The following is a 21328-nucleotide window of genomic DNA, read 5'->3' on the forward strand; positions in this document are numbered from 1 at the left end:
CAGAGTTTTTTAGAAGTGATGTTATTTGCTGCAGTGTTCGCGATGCTGTGCTGCAGCAAAAGCCCAGAGTAGTACTCACCAAAGATTGCATCAGTATAGAGCATAAAATAACAAATTAAAAGGAAATGTGAAAGATGGCATTTGCAGCATTAATGCCAACTGCATTGACAGATGGTAGTGTAAGCAGTTAACTTTATGAATGTATTTTGCATTGAGATTGCAAGTGCATCTTGGAGCTCCAGTTAAAAGTAGTAATTGATTATAGAGTAATTATGTTTAAAAGTCTAAGGCAGAATATTTTGCAGTTTATCTTTATATCCATATGTTTGTGATTTCAAATCTTCTAAGATATGCAAATACAATTGAAAAGTAGATGTCTAACACTTGCTGTCTTTTAAATGGTCGGTCTTGACCATTTACAGCCAAATGGTCAAGTAGTAAGTGAAAGCTGATGATTCTTGGTTTACATTAATACATTCTCCAACTCGTACTTGCCCAGCAAGCTTATGCCAGCTCTCAAACCTTTCCTATCTTTACCATTCCCTTCACATATCTATGTATCCTATCTTTTCCTATATCCCCTTCAACTCCCAGTTTTCTTGCTATCACATACACTAGGAGCAATTAACTAGGAGCTAATTAACCTACTAGTGTGTCTTTAGCACATAACAATAAACCAGAGTACCCAGGGAAGCTCACACGGTTAAGGGGAGAAGAGGGCCAAAATCAGAATCAAATCTATGTTGCTGGAGTGGAGTCGCAGCATCTTTAATTGCTGCACCACTCTGCCCAATTGTAACTTCAGTTCTCATTTTTAAACAACTTTTACGAGATTCAAATAGAACTTTTGTTGTGGTATATTGCATGTGTTGTCTTATCATCCAATGCCAAACTTGATCTACTTTGTTCAAATGGTGCATCTCACAGCAGATGTGTGATGAAGAGAGTCTGGTAAAGAAGGCAATAGTGGTTCAGGCCCAAATTTCCTTGACAGTTTTCCATGTGTTTTTTAATTGACTGCAACATCAACAACAGATGTCATTGCATCAAGTTTAGAAAAACATAAATAGGAGTAGGTCATACTTCAAGCATGCTGTGCCATTCTACTTTCATATCTAATCTCATTAACTATTGTATTACAGCAACCAACATTCAGTGTGGTCACACAAAATTGAAATATTCAGCAGACCTGTTAGTATTTATGGAGAAAGAAATATTTTAGTTCACTGAGCTTTCATCAGAGCTAGGGGCAGTTCAATAGCAAAAGTATTAAATTGGCGATAAAAGGGTAGGAGGCAGTGAACTAAAAGAAAGGAAAGCGATAGGATGGTGGATATGAGGTTGAATGACATGTTGTGATGGAACTAATAAAAGAGGTGCAGTGAAGGTGAATAAGTAACAAAAGGAAGCTTGGAGCAGTGTAACTTGCAGAAGATTTTAAAAATCTGAAATTACTAGATGTGTGAAAGAAGTGGGGATAGAAGGTGAATCCTCGTATTGTGTGATAGCAGTCAGGAATAGCTGATTATTTGAATTTGTTAAATTAAGCGTTGTTCAGAAGCTTATAATGCACCTATTATGAAGGTGTGATTCTTTTTCTCGTGCTTGCGCTACACTTCATTGGATGGAAGTGGAAGTGAAATGGAGTTATTGTGACAGGCAGCTAGATCATTCAACTTGTGTTTGCTTCCATAATGCATTATGAGCACAACATGGTATAATGACTTAAGTAAATCATTGCTTGACTTGGAGGGGTGTTTGTGGCCATAGAATGTAGGAGGGAAGTGTTGTGTTGCACAGGAAGGTGTCATGAGATAAGTGAGTATTCATTGAGAAGGAACGCTGAGCCAATGTATTCTGTTCTGGGGTGACAGAAGTTGCAGAGCTTGGTTCATTTAATATGGAGTCTAGTGGAGGAGAAAATAGGTGTAATTGAATGTTTTTTTTGTTAAATGATATTGCATCTGCTTTCTATTTCCTGGTTTGCCTGTACATTGATGGTGATATTAGTGTGCTGGAAATCTGAAATTAATGGAAAGATGCGAGTACCCGGCAGGTTAGGCCGTGTTGTGCAAAGTGAAATGTTGATGCTTCAAGTCCAAGAACCATCAAAGGAATTGCAAAAATAGTGAGCTAGTTTTCAGTAATAAGAGATGGTGATGAAATGGGTAAAACAAAAGGTCTATCACTGATGGGCAAGACCAAATTTAATGTGATAATTAAATTCAAATGGCATATTATACTACTTTGTCACTGAAAAGTTCATGGGGCATGTCCAGCAGGCTTAATACAATTAATAGAAAACATAAAACCAAGCAAAACTTTTAGTTTGAAATGGCCAATTCTGATATAGATGGACAGACAGAGGAAGTGAGTTACTTAATGTTGGTGAATTTGATATCGGCATGAAGATAGCAATGTGCTGAGATGGAAGATGAGATGTTGTCCCTCAGTCTTACATCCTGCTTTTTCTAATGGTGTAGGAGCACAGGCAGAAAGGTCAGAGTGGAAGTACAACAGCAAATTGAAACAAGAGGCACACAGAACCTCGGGGTCACTCCAAGGAGTGAGGGAAGGTTCTTAGTAAAGTGATCATGCAATCTCTGGAAGGGAAATCTTTAGTTTCTTCTGCGTGGGAAAGTGTTGTAAGATGGGGAATGGATAGTCAGGATGGAGAAGAGAAGTCTCCTGGAAGAGACTTCCAGGATGGAATATGTAGGAAGGAATGCAGATGCTGGTTTAAACCGAAGGATGGAAGTCTCTAGAGAGTCAGAGACAGCATTTCTACGAAATGCTGAAAGTAGAAGGACAGGGAATATGTCTTGTGAAATCTTATTGGAGTTGACAGAAATTTCGAAAGATCACCTGCAGAAAGCAGAGGCTGGTGTGATGGAAAGAAAGAACTGAAAGGTCTGTTCCGTCTTGGAAGAAAGGGATTGAGAGCAGAGGTACAGGAAATAGATGAGATAATTCTGGGGGCTTTGTTCACCAGTAATGGAAGGGAAATCATGGTTCAGTAAGAATGCTTGTGCCGGTTAGTTTACTGGCTTGTAATCCAGAAGTCTGAGCTAATGAAGCAAAGATTTTAATTCTAATTCCTTTGTGGCAGAAGCTTAAATTTCATTATTTAGATTGGATATTCATTCCAAATTATTTATGGAACTGCTGGATTGTCATTAAAACCCAATCGGTGCAATGATTTTTAAGAACCTCTATTTTTTTTCTTTGAAAACCGTAAGCTCTGGTATCTCAACTGGAGAGCTACCTCACAGCCCTGTTTATGCAAACAAAAGGCAATGCTTACCAAATAATCATGTTGGACAGTCTTACACCACTGATGGAGCAGATTGGTTGCAGCAGGTGGGAATAAATGAACTTGGGAGTCCACAAAATTGTCTTCATGCCCATGAAATCACATGGCATGAATTCAAAAGCAGCAGTTAAGCAAGCCTCATGGTGATTGCTATCTATCATCTCCCAATTGTCCTCCGTGGCAAGCACCTCAAGCACTATGTAGAGAACCCTTCAAAAGAGAGGGCAAAGCTTGATCTGCTCGTAGATGGGGAAGGGCAAGTAAGTAAAGTGTCCATGGGTGAACCTTTTCCATCCTGACTTTCTTACAACACTTTCCCATGCAAAAACAATCAAATTAGGTTCAAAATAGTTGTGGAAAAAGACAGCCTGAGCCCACAAGTTAAATTTCTGAATCGGTGCAAGGCCATCTTTGATGGTATTGGATAAGAATTTGTTTACATTAATTGGAGTTTGTGGCCAAAGGACCATCCGGAAAGTAGGATGCTTTTGAAAGTGATGATAAGAGCTTAGGGCATGCAGACCCTCACTGTTTAAGTGAAGGTCAAGGCAAGTGGGAGTAAGCAAGCTTGGATGATGAGACCAATTAAGGCTCTGGTCAGAAAAAAAGGTGATATGGGACAGGTATAGGCAGCTGAATGAACAGTATTGCTGGAGTAGTTTTGGGAACTGAGCAGCATACGTATAAAAGGGGGCAGGAGATAGTTCTGGCAGATAATATTAATTGTATGTGGGATATTGTGTCTTATGAAAAATGAGTTTTTACAGTAGTGACTAAACAAGTTGATGATGGCAGATATGTTGTCTATATGGTCTTGAAGGCATTTGATAAGGTTTAGCAAATAAGGCTGATCTGGAAGGTTAGATCGAATGACATCCAAGGAGAACTCATTGATTGGGTAGAGAATTGGCTTCATGAGATGAAGCAGAAGGTGTTGATGGAAGGTTAATTTTCAGACTGTAGGCCTGTGACTAGTGGTGTGCCTCAGGGATTGGTGCTGAGTCTATTGCAATTTATATTCGCGATTTGGATGAGAATATAGAAGGCATGATTAGGTGTGCAGATTACACTAAAGTGGGTGATATCATAGATAGCGAAGATGGTTATCAAAAATCACAGCAGGATCTTGGATCGGTTGGGCAAGTGGACGGAGGATTGGTAATGGAGTTTAATGCAGATAAATAAGAGGTTTTACATTTTAGGAAGTCAAACCAAGGCAGGACATTCACTGTAAATGGCAGGGCCCTGTAGAGTGTTGTACACAGAGGGATCTAGGAGTACGGGTGTATAGTTCCTTGAAAGTGGCATCGCAGGTAGATAGGGTAGTAAAGAAGGCTTTCAGTACATCGGTCTTAATCAGTCGGGGGATGGAGCATAGAAGTTTGGATGTTGTGTTACAGTGATACAAGACGTGGTGAGGCTACATTTGGAGTATTGTGTTTAGGTTTGGTCATCCAACCAAAGGAAGGATGTTGTTTAGTGCTGGAAAGAGTGTAGATAAGATTTACAAGAATGTTGCTAGGACTTGAGAGCCTGAGTTATAGGGAGAGGTTAGGCAGGCTAGGACTTTATTCCTTGGAGCGCAGAAGGATGAGTGGTGGTCATTTTGAGGTGTATAACACAATGAGGGGTTTAGATTGGGTGAATGCACAGTCTTATACCCAGAGTGGGGAGATCAAGAACCAGAGGCCAGGTTTAAGGTGAAGGAGAAAATTGAATGGAAAGCTGAGGGGCAACTTTCTCGGTAGTGGAACCGTGGTCTCCGTAGGAAGCAAAGATGTGTTTCTCGGTCTGAAGGCCTGTGACTAGTGATGTGCTCAGAAATATGTGCTGGGCCCATTGCTGGGTGTCATCTATATTAGCATATGAGAATATGCAAGGCATGATTAGTGACTTTGCAGGTGACACAAAAATAGGTCGTATTGTAGAGAGAGGAGATGGTTATCAAAAATTAGTGTGGGATCTTGATCAGCTGGGCAAGTTGGTTGAGGGATGGCTAATAGAGTTTAATTCAGCTAAGTGTGAGGTGTTGAATTGTGGGTCAAATCAGAGCAGGACCATATTGAATGGCAGGGCCCTGGGGAGTGTTTGGAGCAGAGGGATCTAAGAGTACAAGAGGATAATTCCCTGAAAGTGCATCACATGTAGACAGTGAAGGAAAGTTTTTGGCATGTTGGTCTTCATCAATCAGGGCACTGAGTATAGAAGTGGGGATGACATGTTACAGTTGTACAAGACATTGTCACCCATTCCTTCTCTCTAGCCCGCTGAGTTGCTCCAGCATTTTGTGTCTACCTTCGATTTAAACCAGCATCTGCAGTTCTTTCCTGCCAAATTTATTGTGTTCAATTTTGGTCATCCTCCTATAGATAAGATGCCATTAAGCTGGAAAGAGTGCAGTGAAGATTTATTCAGGATTCAGCCAGGATTCAGACCCAAGCTATATAGAGAGATTGGGCAGGCTAGGACTTTATTCCTTGGATAGGGCCTCTTTCTGCGCTATATGACTGAACCAAAGCATTATTTGTTGCTCAGAGCATATTCCATTTTTCAATTCTGGTAAAGCCTGATGTATGATTTCAAAGATGAGGCTGAAGCAATTGCTACCATTTTCATTCAGGATTGGTAAATGCCTGGTCAATCTTGCCATCCTATTAAGGTTCTCCCTATCACGAAAGTTGTTTAATTCACCTACATGTCACAGACAAGATTTATTTTTTTGAAGTTGCAAATTTCACATCAGAGTATTGTGGTTGTATAGATTTTTTTCATCTATGATAGCTGAATGTACCATAGCTGAGTTTTTAAATTTTGCTCCAAGGTCTGGTTGGAAATTAGTGTTAGAATAATTCACACGACTTTATCCAACAATTTGTAAAAATTCAGTTTTGTTTTTTATTCCTTGATATTTAACTGTTTCATTTGTGGTTACATATTTCAAACTAGCTGAGGTTTCAGATTTAGCCTGCACATACAGTGTTCATACCATTTTCAGATGAATTAAGTTTTAACAGTGACTTAAAGCCTTTTTTATGTTGCATTTTACTGGGCAAGATAATCGGGCCTTTTTATAAAACATGTAAGATGATGATGTTTTAACAAAACCAAATTTATCTTAAAATTCTTGTTCATAATTAAAGTAATATAGTGTGAAACATTAAAAACCCAGCGCATTTATATTAGATCTGCATTATGCCTTAATCAAAATTGTTCTATCATCTGTGTCAACCCATGAGACAAGTGTTAACACCTGATGCCTTGGTATTTTTCCGTTTATTTTTTCATTTCTGCTTAAGAATGCTTATCTGCTAGTTACTATTCTTGATGCAAGGATAGGTAGAGGAGATTATGAATAGGAACATGAGAGCTCAATAAAAACAGTTGAATGTGAAGCAAGGTTAAACTGAATAAAATAAATTCTAATGTTCCCTTTTAAATTACAGGATTAGTGCAAGTTTCTGAAAGTTTAGAAGATTTCCTATTTGCATTTTGTCCAGTTACAATTAGATTTCAAAGCACTGGTAAAGATTAGTTGTTTGAAAGTTACAGTACAAATTTTAGCTTTTGTTTGTGGCTTGTATTAACTAAATCACTTACCTGTGAAAAGTTGTTATTCATCGAGAAAAAATATCCGCTTTGGGAAGGAGCAAGTTATTAGGCCATGTCCTGTGCCATGGAGACAGTTGTATAGTTCACTGGTGCCAACACCAATTTTGTAATTGTAATAGGAGTAAGAAAATAGAGAGGACATGAATTAAAATATAACAGAAGTGAGTTGTGCATAAATGGAAAAGTTCAGAATATGCTGGTAAAACGTTATTGCACTAAAGTTATAGTGAAAGTGCAGATAAAAAGTTTCGAGGGTACTACACTTGCAATGAGGTACTACACTTTTAGCCTGTGAGTGGACCTTCAGTTGTGTGATAACTGCGAGGCAGAAGCAATTCTCGAATCGGGTAATGCCTGCTTTCAAGCTTTTGTATCTTCTGCCTTCCGGGAGAGGAGAGAAAATGGAATGACTGGTGTGTAAATGGTTTTTGATTATGTTGACGGTTTTTCCAGATAGAGTCGACAGGCTTCTGTAATTTACTGGGCTACATCCATAACTCTGCAATTTTTGTTGTCTTGGACTGAGCCAAGCTGTAATGCATCCCAATTGGATGCCTTCTACGGTGCATCTGTTGAAGTTGGCAAGAGTGGTTAGAGACATGACGTACTTTAGTCTTCTGAGGAAGTAGAGGTGTTGGTGTAGCGGTTGTGGACGCAGCTTCAATTGGTTGGTACAGGACAAATTGTTGGTGATATTTATGCATATGCGTTTGAAGCTTTCGACCATCTTCCTTTCATTTCACTGCACATCTTGTATGTGTATGTGACAAATAAACTTGACTTGACTCTTTGTTTCCTGAAGTCAGTGAACAGCTCCTTTTTTGTCTTGCTGACATTGAGGGGGAGGTTGATTCACACCATGTATGAAGCGCACTATGTCCTTCCTGAACACTGTTCAAGATCCGGCCCATTGCAGTGGTGTCATCTGCAAATTTGTAAATGGAGTTTGAGCAGAAATTGGTCCCACAATCGTGAGTGTATAGGGAGTATAATAAGGGGCTGTGTATGGAGTATACAGTCTTTTACTGAATTTTATTGGTATCATTGTATTGAGCAGGCCACCTCTGGCTGCTCAGTTGGTCAAATATTGTTGGCACTGACACCAGATACACTGTTGAGCTTTGCATGATTTGGTCATTTCATTTGTGTGATTGACCCTTATAGCTAGAGCAGGCCTTCTTATTTTTTTCTTGACTGGCAACTTTTTATTTTCCTAGATGGCTTGTTTCCAGTCTGTTTTTCCATCATAAGTCTGAATTGGCACTGCTAATGACATTCAAAATGGTATAAAATGTCTCATGAAATTCACTGATACAATTGTTAATAATGTTACCTTCAACATATGGAGCCGGTTTGTTTCTAGTGCAGACATAATTTAAATTACCGCCTGCAAATAATAATGGGCTGTTTTTAGATCAGGTGCTGGCTTAATACCAATATCTGCTTTGACATGATGTTAGCTGGCCTCCTCCGGACACATTCCTTTGTGTGCTGATAATTATCTTTATTAACAAAGTCATTTGTCCCAATCTTGTTTTAACTATTAAAAAAACCCAATATTGGTTGAAAAACAAGGTAGCTTCGTAGTAATTGCATTTATATTTTTAGTGAATTATAAGCCTGGCCATGATTCAAAAACTACAGAGGGTCTCAGATTTCAAGGTAACCTAACATCTATCATAATTAGCATATTTGGCCTCTCTTTGAAGACGTCTGATGCGAATGACCAGGAGATCCCCAAGTTACTTAATTGTAATAGAAGACATTTGTGTGGTAGATATTCACTGATTATCATGACATGCATAGCTTCTTCGAGGTCAACTACAGTCTAACGTCCAACCTGCTGAGAGCCTTGAATTAAGAATAACTTGTCAAAATGTGAGATAGTTGGTGCCTGCCCAAAGAATAATTTTGAACGACTCCTGAAAAGTGACTCTGTCCTTGACCTGAGCAAAGATTCCTATTCCACAGAAAACTATCTGGCCCTTCCTCCTTTTCACTTCTAACTGACAGACATTTGGAAAGACTGTATGCCAGTTTAAGAACAAGATGATCTGTGAAATGGACAATATCCGTGCTGAAATTCTAAAATTTAGTAGGGAGGAATTTTAGTCCTAAATTCATAATATTCTCACATATCTGGGAAGAATAATACATGTGAATTAGGCTTGAATAGCCAAATTATGACCGCCTTCAAGAAAGATTAGATTTTATTAATCATGGAGTTTCCCATCTGTCTGCTGCAGGGAATTGATTATTGAAATCATCCTCGACTACTCTGCAGAAGCTGAAGAGTTGCATTCCTAATTGAAATGTGAATTCTATCCACCATGAGGCCCGATGGAAGCAACCTTCATTCTTCTTTAGCTCTCCCTAGAGAAATGCAAGTAGCAGTATCAACACAATGTGGTCGATAGCTCGGGTAAATAATGATAAACTTTTTCCCCGTGTCAGATGTGAGTTAAGACTGGAGTACATAGGGTTAAGATGAGGAATAAGAGGTTTAGAAGGGATCAGACTGATATTTCTTGCCCTTGGAGGGGCAATTGCAATGTGGGATGCTCTGCCAGGTAATGTGATGGATGTTGGTACTCTCACAACATTTAAGAAATATCTGGATGACCACAAGAATTGCCAAAGCATAGTAGGCCATGGACCATCTAATGGTAAATGGGATTAGTACAGTTAGGTATTTAATCGTCAGCAAAGATATGTTCGGTCAAAGAAAATGTTTCAACGCTATATGAATATGATTCTATGAAAATAGATTGCCTTTTTGAGTCTGTACAACCCCTTTAACCAGTGGAACATCCTTCTCAAGTTTGGCTGTTGTATATAAAACCAAATATTTTATGATATGCAAACCATGATTTTTAACAGACCCATTTCTCAGATAAATGTCAAGCAAGCTGCATCATTGCCCCAACACTCGTGTCTTTTGCACTGCATTACTGGACTTAACCTCTGACAATCATCCTGGTGGAATTGAGCTAATTTCCTCCTTTGAATGTCTCAAGATAAAGGATGATTTACTTCCACTCCAGTTCATTAGATTTTGAGGTGACAGGCAAGAGCTACATGGAATCCACAGACCCGAACCAACGTCGTGCAGGCGATGCCTGCCATGGTGGTAGATGGTTTGATATTTGGTTTCCTTAATTTCTTTACTTTAAACTTTAAAGATACGGCGTGGAAACAGGCCTTTGCCCCCATCAAGTCCGCAGCAACTGGGAATCACCCTGTACACTAGCACTGCCTTGCACATAGGGACAATTTGCAGAAGTCAATTAACCTACAAACCTTTTGGAGTTTGGGGTAAAACCGGAGTGCCCAGAGAAAACCCAGCAGTCACAGGACGAACGTACATCTTCCTACAGAAAGCACCCGTAGTCAGGATCAAACCCAGGTGTCTGATGCTGCAATGCAGCAACTCTACTGCTGTGCCACTGTACCATCCTAGTCATGTATTGGGCAATGAACACTGTTCAATCCATACTAGCTATCTCATTCTTTCAGTCGAGAGGAAAGGTATTGACCGAAAGTCCAATTGTCCGTTTCCTATCACTGATGCTGCCTGGCTATTAAGTTCTTCCATCGATTTGTTTTTTTTTGTCCAGATTCTGACATCTGCAGTTGATGGTTTCTATCTTTATTACTCAACCTACATTGCATCTATTCCAAAATCAACTTTCATTATTGAACTGCAGTACACAGACGGCACTTGCAAATGTATTTGTTCAGATGCTAAACTCCAAGCCATCATTAATAATTTAAATCTTGCACTTCTACAGAACAAAGGTCATCTACCAACCTACCCTTGCTGTGTAACCACATATTATCAATGAAGGCCTATGAGGAGGCCCTGATAAATGCAGACCGCATCTTCCAATTGCTAGCCACTTATCAATTGAGGCAGACATTGAGAGTAATAATTCACAATTGTGTCAGTGCACATTGCTATGGCCATCAAAGCAAAAGTTAAGACCAAGACCTGAAATACAGCTCATTATATGCCGGGAATCAATGGTCCCTGGCCTCCTATGCTTCTGGGATATGAACTATCTAAAGCAGGCACCTTTACCACTGGACACAGATGACTACCCTGATCGTCAAATCCACTACAGGATAATTGAAATTAGTTTGCCACATTGAAGCCAGGAGTGTAATTAGGCCATACATTATTCACATGTCCAACACTAAACTCTCAAATCATATCAGGCACAATATTTTGTGCAAAAGTGGGGCAGAAAAAAAATCAAGAATGTCTCAATTTTTGTGGAATGGGTACCAACCCTGCTGATTTACGAGAATCCTTGCCCAATAATTGTTCATTAGAGATTTTGAGAACACAAGTCCATTCGTTAGGCGAACACTATTATGCTGAACTTCATTCACAACTGTTTCACGTACTGTGTCACTAGCTCATAAGAGTCCTACTTTGAATATACATGAGTATCCTTTATGTAGTTTCCAGTGAATGCAGTTCACACTGGGGAACTTTTGTGTGTCATGTTTTCAGTAGTTAGCCAAACTTTTTGTTGAGTTAAGGATCACATTGGCTCTGTTTCAAGATTTAAGTTCAACATGTCACCCTCAGTGTATGCACAATCATTATTATTTCTAACAACCCTCTGTTTCATGTCAAAAGATCCGTGGAAAAATTAACGTATCATTATTTGCACAAGGAGTTTTTGTTTATGAATGTATTTCTACTTAAAACAACGATTTCTCCTCGCCTCTAATTCCTCCATACCTTTCTTGTTAAGCTGCTGCTTTTGTGTTCCTGGCTTAAAAGGCAGAAAGCCTCCCTGTTCCAATATTGCTGCCACTAGGAGGAGCACAAGAATGGCTGACAAAATGTACACAAGATTTTCCTCATTTGCAGGTCGAAATATTTTCTCTAAAGAACACTATAATTTAGAAATTGTTGGCACAAATTATTTTACACATTTCCATTGAATGAATGTTGCTGCTGCGTGAATTGGTGAATTCATCTAACTTGGTGAATTTCTGTCATTAAAATGGCACTTGTTTTGCTCCTGTAAAATCATGCTGTACTTGATGTTTCACATCTCATCAACAGTTTTTTGTTAACCATACTCCTCAAAAGGCCACTCGCATAAAATTAAATGTTTCCGTTCATTAAAAATGCAATATTTTAAGTGTGGTGTAATTTTCTGGACCAAATAAGTTGGAAAGAAAAGATGTTTGTAAATTTCCCTGGGGTTTCATTATTTTTAATATCGGAAAAAACATGCCTAATTGCGAGTGATTCCTGGAATAATGCAAGAATTGTGCTGTCAAAAGAATGGCCTGTGCTCACAAGCTTAGAATTAGGTGTGATCTTAATAAAAATGTACAATAAAATTGTTGGATTAATGCAGCAATGATGTTCTCCCGGCAGAAGTGTCTAGAACAGTATGTCAGCCATCCAACGGAGTATGGGGATATTTAAATTGTCTACCTAAAAGGGCTCTGTAGGTTGATATATTTTGAGGAAATAAAGGAAATCAAAAGAGACAGAGTTAATGCAGGATAGTGAATTGAGAATAAAATATCAGCCATTATCTTAATGGGATTTGGGGGGGGGGGGTTGGTTCTAATGGACTTCTGTGTTTTCCCAAATGTTGTTCTGTACTGCCATTTTGATTTATACGGGCAAAATACCAATCAAGGCAACATTAGTGCACAAGAGGTACTTTTTTAAATTATGGCATTACTTGATCGTGTTGTTGTTTATTGTTTTGGAAAAAAACTATTACTTTGATTGTGTATTATACAGACAAAATAATTAGCAGCTTTTAGCATGGTATGTAGTTACTTTTTGGGGGGAAAAAAGTGTTGGTTTGGAATGTCTTTGACTGGAAGATGGGAAGCACATCCTTGAACTGATTGTCAAACATTTGAGATCTGAATGTCTTAGTGCCTAGATTTTGTTGAAGTTTGCGCTGTTCTAATTTGACCTAGATTATGCTAATTAAATTGTCAGACAATTCTCAATATTGGTGAGGTTTGTAAAACGGCATTACTTGATTGTGTTGTTTGAAATGTGATTGGACTTTTTGGGTTGAATAATTATTGCTAATGCAATACCCTCAAGTAGGGCATTAATACAGCACAGGAACAGACCCTTCGGCCCATAATGTTTGTGCCGATCATGCCTAACTGAACTGATCTCATCTGCCTGCACATGATCCACATCCCTCTATTCCCTACACTTCCATGTGCCTATCTAAAAGTTCATCAGCTATACCCACCATATTGCTTCAGCCCTTCATTATCCCCATAATCATGAATCTCCCTGCCTGTCTGCCTTTTGAAATTTATCATCACATCCACTTTCTCATCAGCCCTTCTGTTTGCTGACCTTTTGCTCTGGTTCTCTCTTTCTCCCACCCCCATCACCACCACCATCATTCTAGTTTAAATCATCCAGAAAAGCACTAGCAAACTTGCCTGCAAGGATGTTAGTGATCCTCCATTTCCGGTGCAACCTATCCCTCTTCTACAGGTCACCTCTAACCCAATGGTCCAAAAATCTAAATCCCGGTCCCCTGCACCAACTTCTCATCCATGCGTGATGGATGGTCGTCCAATCCTCCTATTCAACCCCTCACTAGCATGTGGCACTGGTAATAATCAAAGGATTAGCATCCTCGAGGTCCTGTATTATAACTTTTTGCCTAACTTCCTCTATTCACTCCGCAAGACCTCATCCTTTTTCTTATCTATGTTAGTTTTGTCGACGTGCGCAACAATTTCTCGCTGTTCATCCTCCCCCTTGAGAATGTTCTGCAGCTGCTCTAATACATCTGGGACCCTTGCACCAGGGAGGCAACAGACCATCCTGGAGTCCCATTTGCTGCTCCAAGTGTAGAGTATGAATTTTGAAGTTTATATCTTTAAAAGTAAAGAAAAAAAAACTTCAATATCTTACAAAAGCAAGACAACTAAAGTTTTTTTATTGTAAAAGCAAGACATTAGTGCCAAACATAATTTGATAACAAGTCCATGGTAGTACCCATTGGCCTATTGTGATCTGTTGCTATGATAGGATTAGGGTTGTGCAGGTCGGTTCAAAAACCTGATGGTTGAGGGAAAGTAGCAGTTCGTAAACCTGGTTTCTATACCTCCAGCTCATGGGTAGCAGTGAGAAGAGGACATAGACTGGATGGTGGGGATACTTCTTGAGGCAGCATTTGAGGCAGAATTTCAAGGACCAATGTTGTAATGTTAAAATGTCAATGTAATTTTGACACTGCATTCATTGCTAAAGGATATTAATGGTTTATGAAACTAATTCAGGATCACGCATATTTTAATATTTAGATAGGTATAAAAGTACTAATCTGTTCATAGCTTGTTGAATTTTTATTGTTGCAAACTCATTCTTGCAAACAGATACTTTCTTATATTATAGAGTATGCTATATTAAAATTCACTTTTATTTCAGGCTGGTCGAAAAGAAAGGGGTGATGCACTCAATGCTGCGATTGACAAAATGACCAAAAAGACGAGGGACTTGCGCAGACAGGTATTGTAAATCGAACAAGTAACAGTTAAAAAGAACTTTCTTTCCATTTAAATAGGTGACACATTGATAATACTTTAAAAGTATTCTGCAGTTATTAAAATCTGTTGTAGAATTTGTAAATGAACTGTGCTTAATTTTCCACAGGACCAATTTCTAGCCCCTTTTTTTCCGACAGGAACCATTTTATTTTGTCCAACCCAAGCAGCTCCTGCATATCATTGTCCCATGCAAATTGGGGTCTTGCAAGAGCACTAATTAATTTGTGTTTGTAATTATCCCAAAGCATTTTCTAAATCTGAGGTAGCTCCGCTAATTGTGCAGATAAAAAAATTAAACGATTGAAGGTTTCATCCTTTAGGGTTTAAGTCAAAATTTGACAATTGAAATTTTTATTTAAAAAAAGCAACGGGTGAAGTGGTAAAGGTTTTTGTGTTTCAGTACGAAGTGCAATGATAAATTAATTTCAGCATTGTTTCCAATAGCCATAATTTATTTTGTAACTCACTAGTAATTTGGTAGTTTAGTTCAAATTAGCAAAAAATGTGCCAAAACTCAATCTGTTGGTCGTCTGAAATTGAAGTCAAAGTGTGCACACTGGGCTTTAAGGTATTTCTACTTTCTGCCTCGTAAACTTTAAACAGTATCATTCTGAACATTCAAATGGTATGATGGCTTTTCCTGCATACTCCTCAACTGGAATTGCAATTCCTCTTCACATTGCGCACAATCTGAAAGGAAGTAATTTAGAGTGGTATTGTAGTGGTTGAACTAGTGTACTAACAATCCCTGGTCCATTAGGACACCTATTTGGCCAATTCAAAACAAATTGTAATTAATTCTAAGTAACCTGAAACCATTTAAACTAAATCTAATCTCATTACAGTAGACCCTTGCTATAACGGATCACAGCGGGGGCGGGGGGTGTCCATTATTGCCAATCGTCCACTATAACCGAGTGGGGAGGGGGTAAATTTTAACTAGTTTAACCCAAGGCTGGATGGGAAGAAGCGCAATACCAGAACGGGTTAAACCAGGGGCAATTCGCAGGCCAGTAAGCCACAGACCCCCCCGGCTTCTCACGGGGTGCATCAGGGATGGGCCCACAACACACTCCACCTTCATGCTGCTCGCCCTCTCCACTCCCATAATCGGAAGCACTCTATACGACCGAGTCACGCATTGCCAAGTCAATGCGGGTGCATTGGCATGCGGTGCTTCTGCATTCAATGTCCCCGGGACCTTGCTTTGTTTCAGCTGCTTCAAACCCAATGCTTCACTCTTCAAGAGTGTTTACTGCTCACTCTCTCCCCACTACTGCCTTTCTGCTGCTGAACTCTGCTCCGTTCCAACTACCACCACGAATGGACACCTTGGTTCTCTACAATCAAAATCCGTTATATAGAGGTCCGTAATTGCGAGGATTTACTGTACTCGTGACCACAACAAATACTAACGTCAATGAGCATGAAGGAGAAAACCTTCTATAGTTTGAAGTCTTATCTTGCATAAAGGAAATAATGTTGAAGGTTGAAATGCTGGAGTAACTCAGCGGGTCAGGCGGCATCTCGGGAGAGAAGGAATGGGTGACGTTTTGGGTTGAGGCCCTTCTTCAAACTCAGACCCTTCTTCAGACTCTCGACCCAAAACATCACCCATTCCTTCTCTCCCGAGAAGCTGCCTGACCAGCTGAGTTACTCCAGCATTTGTGTCTACCTTCGATTTAAACCAGCATCTGCAGTTTTTATTTCCTACATGTAGTGTTGAAGGTTAATTATCCGAGCCTCAGAACATCACTGCAGGAGTTCCATGTATCTCTGTCCCAGGGCCAAAGATCAATGCTGCTGCTTCAATTAGCTTCTTTCCATTAAAAAAAACAGAAGTGGGAAATTGCACTGATAACACAATGTTCAAGTGGACAAGATCTCGAAAATTAAATAGTTTTTTGAAAAATACAATTTCCGTAAGATGCAACTATTTATTCCCATTTATCTGCCCTGTTAATGATGAACTGGACTTGGCATTGAAGATGATTTCATAAAAACAAGTTGCTTCTTTCAAATTGTAGTATTATTTAATTGTACTCTTATCATTTCCATAATGGATTCCTGCATTTTTGCAGCAGTTATATTTGCCATTTATTCTTTGTTTTATATCCATAAATTTCTTCAATTTTAAAATTTTACTATAAATTTAATAAGGCTAGTGAAATCTGGAGCCAGAAGCAGGGCAAGCCGATTGTATCGAGATGAAACATCTGAGGGTTTTCCCACATCATGATCCTCTTTCCAAGTTAAAATAGTAATTTAATCACTGTTAAAATGTACTTTTTATAACTAAATGTGTAGGAACAAAAACTGCAGATGCTAGTTTAAATCGAAGGTAGACACAAAGTGAGGAGGGTCTCCTCTATATCCTGCAGCTCCGCTCTTGCTCCCCCTCTCCCCATTCGTAACAAGGATAGAGTCCCCCTTGCCCTCACCTTCCACCGATCAGCCGTCGTATGTAACAAATAATCCTCCAACATTTCCGCCACCTCCAACAGGATCCACCCAATGGTATGAACATTGACTTCTCTAACTTCAGATAGTTCCACTGTCCATCTTTCCCCTCCCCCTTCCCAGTTCTCCCACTATTCTTCCTGTCTCCTACTACATCCTATCTTTGTCCCATCCCCTCCCCTGACATCAATCTGAAGAAGGGTTTCGACCCGAAACGTCACCCATTCCTTCTCTCCCGAGATGCTGCCTGACCCGCTGAGTTACTCCAGCATTTTGTGTCTACCTTTTATAACGGAATGATCCAACAATGCGATCCAACAAAGGTTATCGTGTAATCTGTCACTAGGAAATCTGCAGCCAACTTAAAACTTGAAAGTATTTAGCCCTAAGCAATAACATGTAGGTGTTCACAAGTTTTTGGAGTAGAATTAGGCCATTCGACCCATCGAGTCCACTCTGTCATTCAATCATGTCTGATCTCTGCCTCCTAATCGCATTGTCCACCCCATAACCCCTGGCACCCGTTCTAATCAAGAATCAGTCCATCTCTGCCTTAAAAATATCTACTGACTTGGCCTCCACAGCCCTCTGTGGCAATGAGTTCCACAGATTATTTACCCTCTGACTAAAGAAGTTCCTCCTCACCTCCTTTCTAAAAGAGCGCCCTTTAATTCTGAGGCTATGGCCTCTGGTACTAGACTCTTCCACCAGTGGAAACACCCTTTCCACATCCACTCTATGCCTTTCATTGTAGGTTTCAATGAGGTCCCCTCTCAATCTTCTAAACTCCAGTGAGTAGAAGCCCAGTGCTGTGAAATGCTCATCATATGCTAATCCACTCATTCCTGGCATAATTCTTGTAAACCTCTGGACCCTCATCCTTCCTCAGATATGGGGCCTAAATTTGCTCACAGTACTCCAAATGCAGCATGACCAGCGCCTTATTAGAGCCTCAGCATTAGAGCCTCGCTGTTTTGGTATTCCAGTCCTCTTGATATAAATGCTAGCATTGAATTTTCCTTCACTACCGATTCGACTTGCAAATGAACTTTTTGGGAATCCTGCACCAGCACTCCCAAGTCCCTTTGCACCTCTGATTTCTGGATTCTCTCTCCATTTAGAAAATAGTAGAAAGTATTTTTTCTACTTTCACTCATTTGCCTATGGTGAGGGAAACGTTGAAATAACCAACAGATTTGGCTTTATTTACAGAATGTTTATCCTATGATTTTTTTTGGAAGATAGGAGAATCAGTAGTTTTATTTTTGGAGATACAGTGTGAAAACAGGCCCTTCGGCCCACTGAGTCCACAACAACCAGCGACCACCCATCCAGTAGTTCTAACCTGCACACAAAGGAAAATTTTCAGAAGCCAAATAACCTACAAACTTGCACGTCTTTGGAATGTCTGAGGAAACGAGAACACCTAGAGAGAACCCACGCCATCACAGGGAGAACATATAAACTCCGTACAGATGGCGTCCATGATCAGGATCGAACCCAGGTTTTTGACACTGTTGGGCAGCAACTCTACTGCTGCCCCCTGGTGCAAATTTGCAGTTTCCTGTGAACAATAGATTCAACTTACTTGAAATCATACAATGGCCTTTGTAATCTAATTGCCAATGCTTTTATGTTCTTTTGTGGAAGCCCTGCAATGCCACTTTAGATACATTTAAAACCTGACAGAAACGCTTAATGAGCATCTTTTACTATTCTCTCATTCTTAAAATCTTACATTTTGTGATTTAATTATGTTGATTATGCGTTGACTTTTCAAAAGTTTATGAAATATCGTATGCTGTTGTGTTGCCAGTACTGCCTTCGCTTCAGTTTTGTATGGCTTCTATTTCAGTGGGAATCGCTGTTTTCCAAATATTCCCTGCTCACCTTTGCTTTGTTCTGTACATCAAATATCATGGAATTGGTCTGCTTATAAGTTAGGAATTTTCACGGCCAATATTTTCATATCATATCATATCATATCATATATATACAGCCGGAAACAGGCCTTTTCGGCCCTCCAAGTCCGTGCCGCCCAGCGATCCCCGTACATTAACACTATCCTACACCCACTAGGGACAATTTTTACATTTACCCAGCCAATTAACCTACATACCTGCACGTCTTTGGAGTGTGGGAGGAAACCGAAGATCTCGGAGAAAACCCACGCAGGTCACGGGGAGAACGTACAAACTCCTTACAGTGCAGCACCCGTAGTCAGGATCGAACCTGAGTCTCCGGCGCTGCATTCGCTGTAAAGCAGCAACTCTACCGCTGCTTTCACGGCTAATCTTTGTTTTAAGACCATCTACTTAAAATAGCTGTTGCATTTTAATAAATCTGTTATGCCTGAAAATAAATCCAAAAATCCTTTACATTGTTTGTAATTTAAAATATCCACCTGATACAGTAACAGAATTTCTTATAGTATCCCTCCGACGTCTGACTGTTTGTAATATCATTTTCAACATTTTTAATCGTTACAATTTAAGTAGCTGCATGTAGCTCCACATCAATTACAATTAACTTGCATTGAACTTTCACCACACGGTGTAAATTGCTGAGAAATCTAAAATTCCGAAGCAATTGCTAGAAAACAAAATTAAACTTGTAGATCCGAGAAAATACATTTCTGATATGTTTGCTTTGACTTCCATGTTGCTACAGTGATTATTCCTATTAATTGCAGCAAGTGTTCTCTGCGGAAGGTCCATGAGTATAGTGAGCTTGCTTTTTGTTTTTTTCTGAATTGTGGCAGGAAGTCATTGAATTTTCACTCGCTTGGGATACATAATAGATGCACTGTGGTAAGAATAAAGGCCAGCTTAACTTGATAAAATTTCAGGCCAAAACTGATGAGGAATTTTTGCTGGATGACTATGATCATAGAGAACATCTTTTTAAAACTGTTCAAAAAAAACACAAACAGTAAAATATTGGGAGCTGAGGAAGCTGATACTGGAAAGCTATTCTGGCACGCAATGCATTTACTAACCAGTTTTTTTGTGATTATTTGCAAGGGAACGACAAAACCAAACAAGTAACTCTTTATTGGCATTGTTTGGTCTTGAGAGTTGTAAAGTATAAATCCAATATTCAATCTGCTTATAAATACAAGGATTTAGCTGCACAAAGCTGACATATCTTTAGTTAATTAAAGTTGAATGTAATGCATGGTCACTGAAAAGTGAGTCCTGCAGTACTTGCATTGTTCAGGTAAAATTTTAAAATTTCTTTTTTTTTTACAGCTGAGGAAAGCTGTCATGGATCATGTATCAGACTCTTTCCTGGAGACCAATGTACCTCTTCTAGTTTTGATTGAAGCAGCTAAGAATGGCAATGAAAAAGAAGTGAAAGAATATGCCCAAGTATTCCGTGACCATGCCAGCAAATTAGTTGAGGTGAGTGCATATTTCTATCATTGCTAAATTAAATATATCAATTTCTGTTTTAAAACAATCATCTTTCAATTAAAACCTTGATTATTGGTGTATAAACTGGAAATATCTTGTGAAATTAAAAGATTGTAAAATTAATTTTCTGTGCTCTTTTTGACTGTTACATTATTCCATGTGAAAATGAAACTGGACAACCTGTTACTGCGGTGAGGGAACCGGGGAATGCTAACTAAGCTTGTTGAACAAATTTGCATGACTAAGTGTTTCATATCCTTGAACTATCATCAGAACTGGTTCATTATTTCTGATGAAAGATCAGTGACCAGAAGCAACTGTTTACCTTTACAGGCGTTATCAGACTTGATAAGTATTTTCTCCTTTAATTTAAAATTCCACGACACTGTCCCTTTCTGCTGGCCAACTTCTGGATTCTGTCCCCAACACTTCAACTTCAAGCTCCTCCTATTCACGTATAAAGCCCTAAATGGACACTCCCCCCCCTACATCAAAAATCTTCGAACCCCTCTCTTTAACTCCAGGTCCCTCAGATCGGCCGACTTGGGGCTATTCACTATCCCGCGGTCTAGGCTTAAACTCAGGGGTGACCGCGCTTTTGCGGTTGCAGCTCCTAGACTGTGGAACAGCATCCCTCTCCCCATCAGAACTGCCCCCTCCATCGACTCCTTTAAGTCCAGGCTCAAAACATATTTCTACTCCCTAGCGTTTGAGGCTCATTGAGGAGGCGCTGTGAACTGTTTGCGTGCTACTGTATGTTTTCATTTTTTTTTCTATTGGAACCTAATCAAATGTACAGCACTTTGGTCAACGTGGGTTGTTTTTAAATGTGCTATACAAATAAAATTGACTTGACTTGACTTGACTTGACTTATTCTCTCACATAAAATCCACCCAATCTTTGTACTGAGTGGATAACTAAACTGGGACTGCTTACTTGTCTATAAAGCTATGAAAC

The 21328-nt window shown here is 39.4% G+C and overlaps 1 protein-coding gene across 3 annotated transcripts in view; it reads left to right on the forward strand.

Annotated features, from left to right (window-relative positions):
• ctnna1 (catenin (cadherin-associated protein), alpha 1) overlaps positions 1-21328 on the forward strand; it is a 366450-nt gene that overhangs the window by 323196 nt on the left and 21926 nt on the right. For 2 of the 3 annotated variants that reach the window (XM_078411617.1, XM_078411616.1), the window contains exons 8-9: positions 14376-14456; positions 20206-20358. The exons of the other annotated variant lie outside the window; for it this stretch is intronic. In XM_078411617.1, coding sequence (XP_078267743.1) covers positions 14376-14456; positions 20206-20358 — 234 coding nt within the window. The remainder of the gene's footprint in view (positions 1-14375; positions 14457-20205; positions 20359-21328) is intronic. 3 annotated transcript variants of the gene reach the window in all.

The sequence above is a fragment of the Rhinoraja longicauda genome, chromosome 14 (assembly GCF_053455715.1).
Source record: "Rhinoraja longicauda isolate Sanriku21f chromosome 14, sRhiLon1.1, whole genome shotgun sequence".
NCBI lineage: Eukaryota > Metazoa > Chordata > Chondrichthyes > Rajiformes > Arhynchobatidae > Rhinoraja > Rhinoraja longicauda.